The sequence below is a fragment of the Acanthamoeba castellanii genome (assembly GCF_000313135.1).
Source record: "Acanthamoeba castellanii str. Neff unplaced genomic scaffold scf7180000084769, whole genome shotgun sequence".
NCBI lineage: Eukaryota > Discosea > Longamoebia > Acanthamoebidae > Acanthamoeba > Acanthamoeba castellanii.
Genome location: NW_004457268.1, coordinates 483,219 through 484,368, shown reverse-complemented (window position 1 = coordinate 484,368; position 1,150 = coordinate 483,219). Strand labels below are relative to the sequence as shown.

The 1,150-nt window shown below is 57.4% G+C and overlaps 1 protein-coding gene across 1 annotated transcript in view; it reads left to right on the top strand.

Annotated features, from left to right (window-relative positions):
- ACA1_260300 (uncharacterized protein) overlaps positions 1–1,150 on the top strand; it is a gene marked incomplete at both ends in the record, with an annotated part of 4,693 nt that overhangs the window by 500 nt on the left and 3,043 nt on the right. Inside the window, 5 exons of the mRNA XM_004333631.1 lie at positions 146–218; positions 347–463; positions 608–661; positions 770–838; positions 934–1,070. Of these exons, the coding sequence (XP_004333679.1) occupies positions 146–218; positions 347–463; positions 608–661; positions 770–838; positions 934–1,070 (450 nt within the window). The remainder of the gene's footprint in view (positions 1–145; positions 219–346; positions 464–607; positions 662–769; positions 839–933; positions 1,071–1,150) is intronic.

Sequence of the window (1,150 nt, the reverse complement as noted above, 5' to 3'; positions counted from 1 at the left end):
CGACGCCCCTGCCAAGATGACCATCGACAGCAACAGCATCGTACGAGAGTAGTGGCTGAGAGTTTGTCTCAATTATCTATCGATGTTGTTGCTTGGCCTCTCGCTTTGATCTGTTCTCACAACTTTGACGTCGTTCTGAGTGCAGGGCACCAACGTGGGTGTTGGCATTGAAGCCGTACTCAAGGAGGGCAGCTCCATCACTCACAACTTTGTATATGGTACGCTCCCCCTCGCACTTGCCCTTTTTCCTCTTATCTCGTCAGCCTTGATCTTCCCCAGGAGGGGGTAGAATCAGAATGGACTGAACGTGTGCTCACGCACACCAACCACGCGGCACACATTGCAGGTAGCCAGGACTCCGGCATCATTCTGCGCAGCCCTGTGTCGGGTTGCCCCGCCAGGGTCCTGGTGGCGAGCAACCACATCGGAATGTCGCCCGTCCTGCTCGCCGACGGCAACAAGGGTCGGCGAACATCATCAACATTTCCTTTATTTTTTCTTTTCCGTCCGACTTTCTTTTCGCTGCTGGCGCTCTTTGGTTCAGCTCTTTGGTTCAGGTGAAGGGTGACTGACTTGTGCTTGGTGGAATAATGGGCCAACATCACAGGCCACGGCATCTTCAGTTCCGTGCCCGTGACTTTGTTCAACAACACCATCGGCGGTACCAGCCCCCCCCCACTACAAGATTATTCTGCCGCCCACAACGACTTCGAACTACTTGTCGACACAAAAAAAGTTCTAACGGCGGTGGTCCGTCACACACACACAGGGAGCGGCCGGTGGGGCATCATGCTGAGCAGGGAGCCCGACGCGTGTCCCACGACGTGCCACATCTACGGTTCGTACCCACCATGACCGACCTCGTCGACTCCCGCGCGACAACCGACGGGTTGGGGTGGCTGACTCTCGCACACGCGCAACACCCGCACACAGGCAACCAGGTGGGCGCTTCGCGTTCGCTGAACAAGTGGTGGTTGAAGAACATGGAGGGCGGCTTGCGCGCCCGCAACATGCGCATCGAGACCCAAGGTCCCCATGGCGAGCAGCAACGTACGTGTAACCCCCCGCGGGTCGAATGTGCTGAGTTGCCTCAGTCGTCTCACCGCACGACACACAACACACACGACACGTGAACGCACTCACGCACACG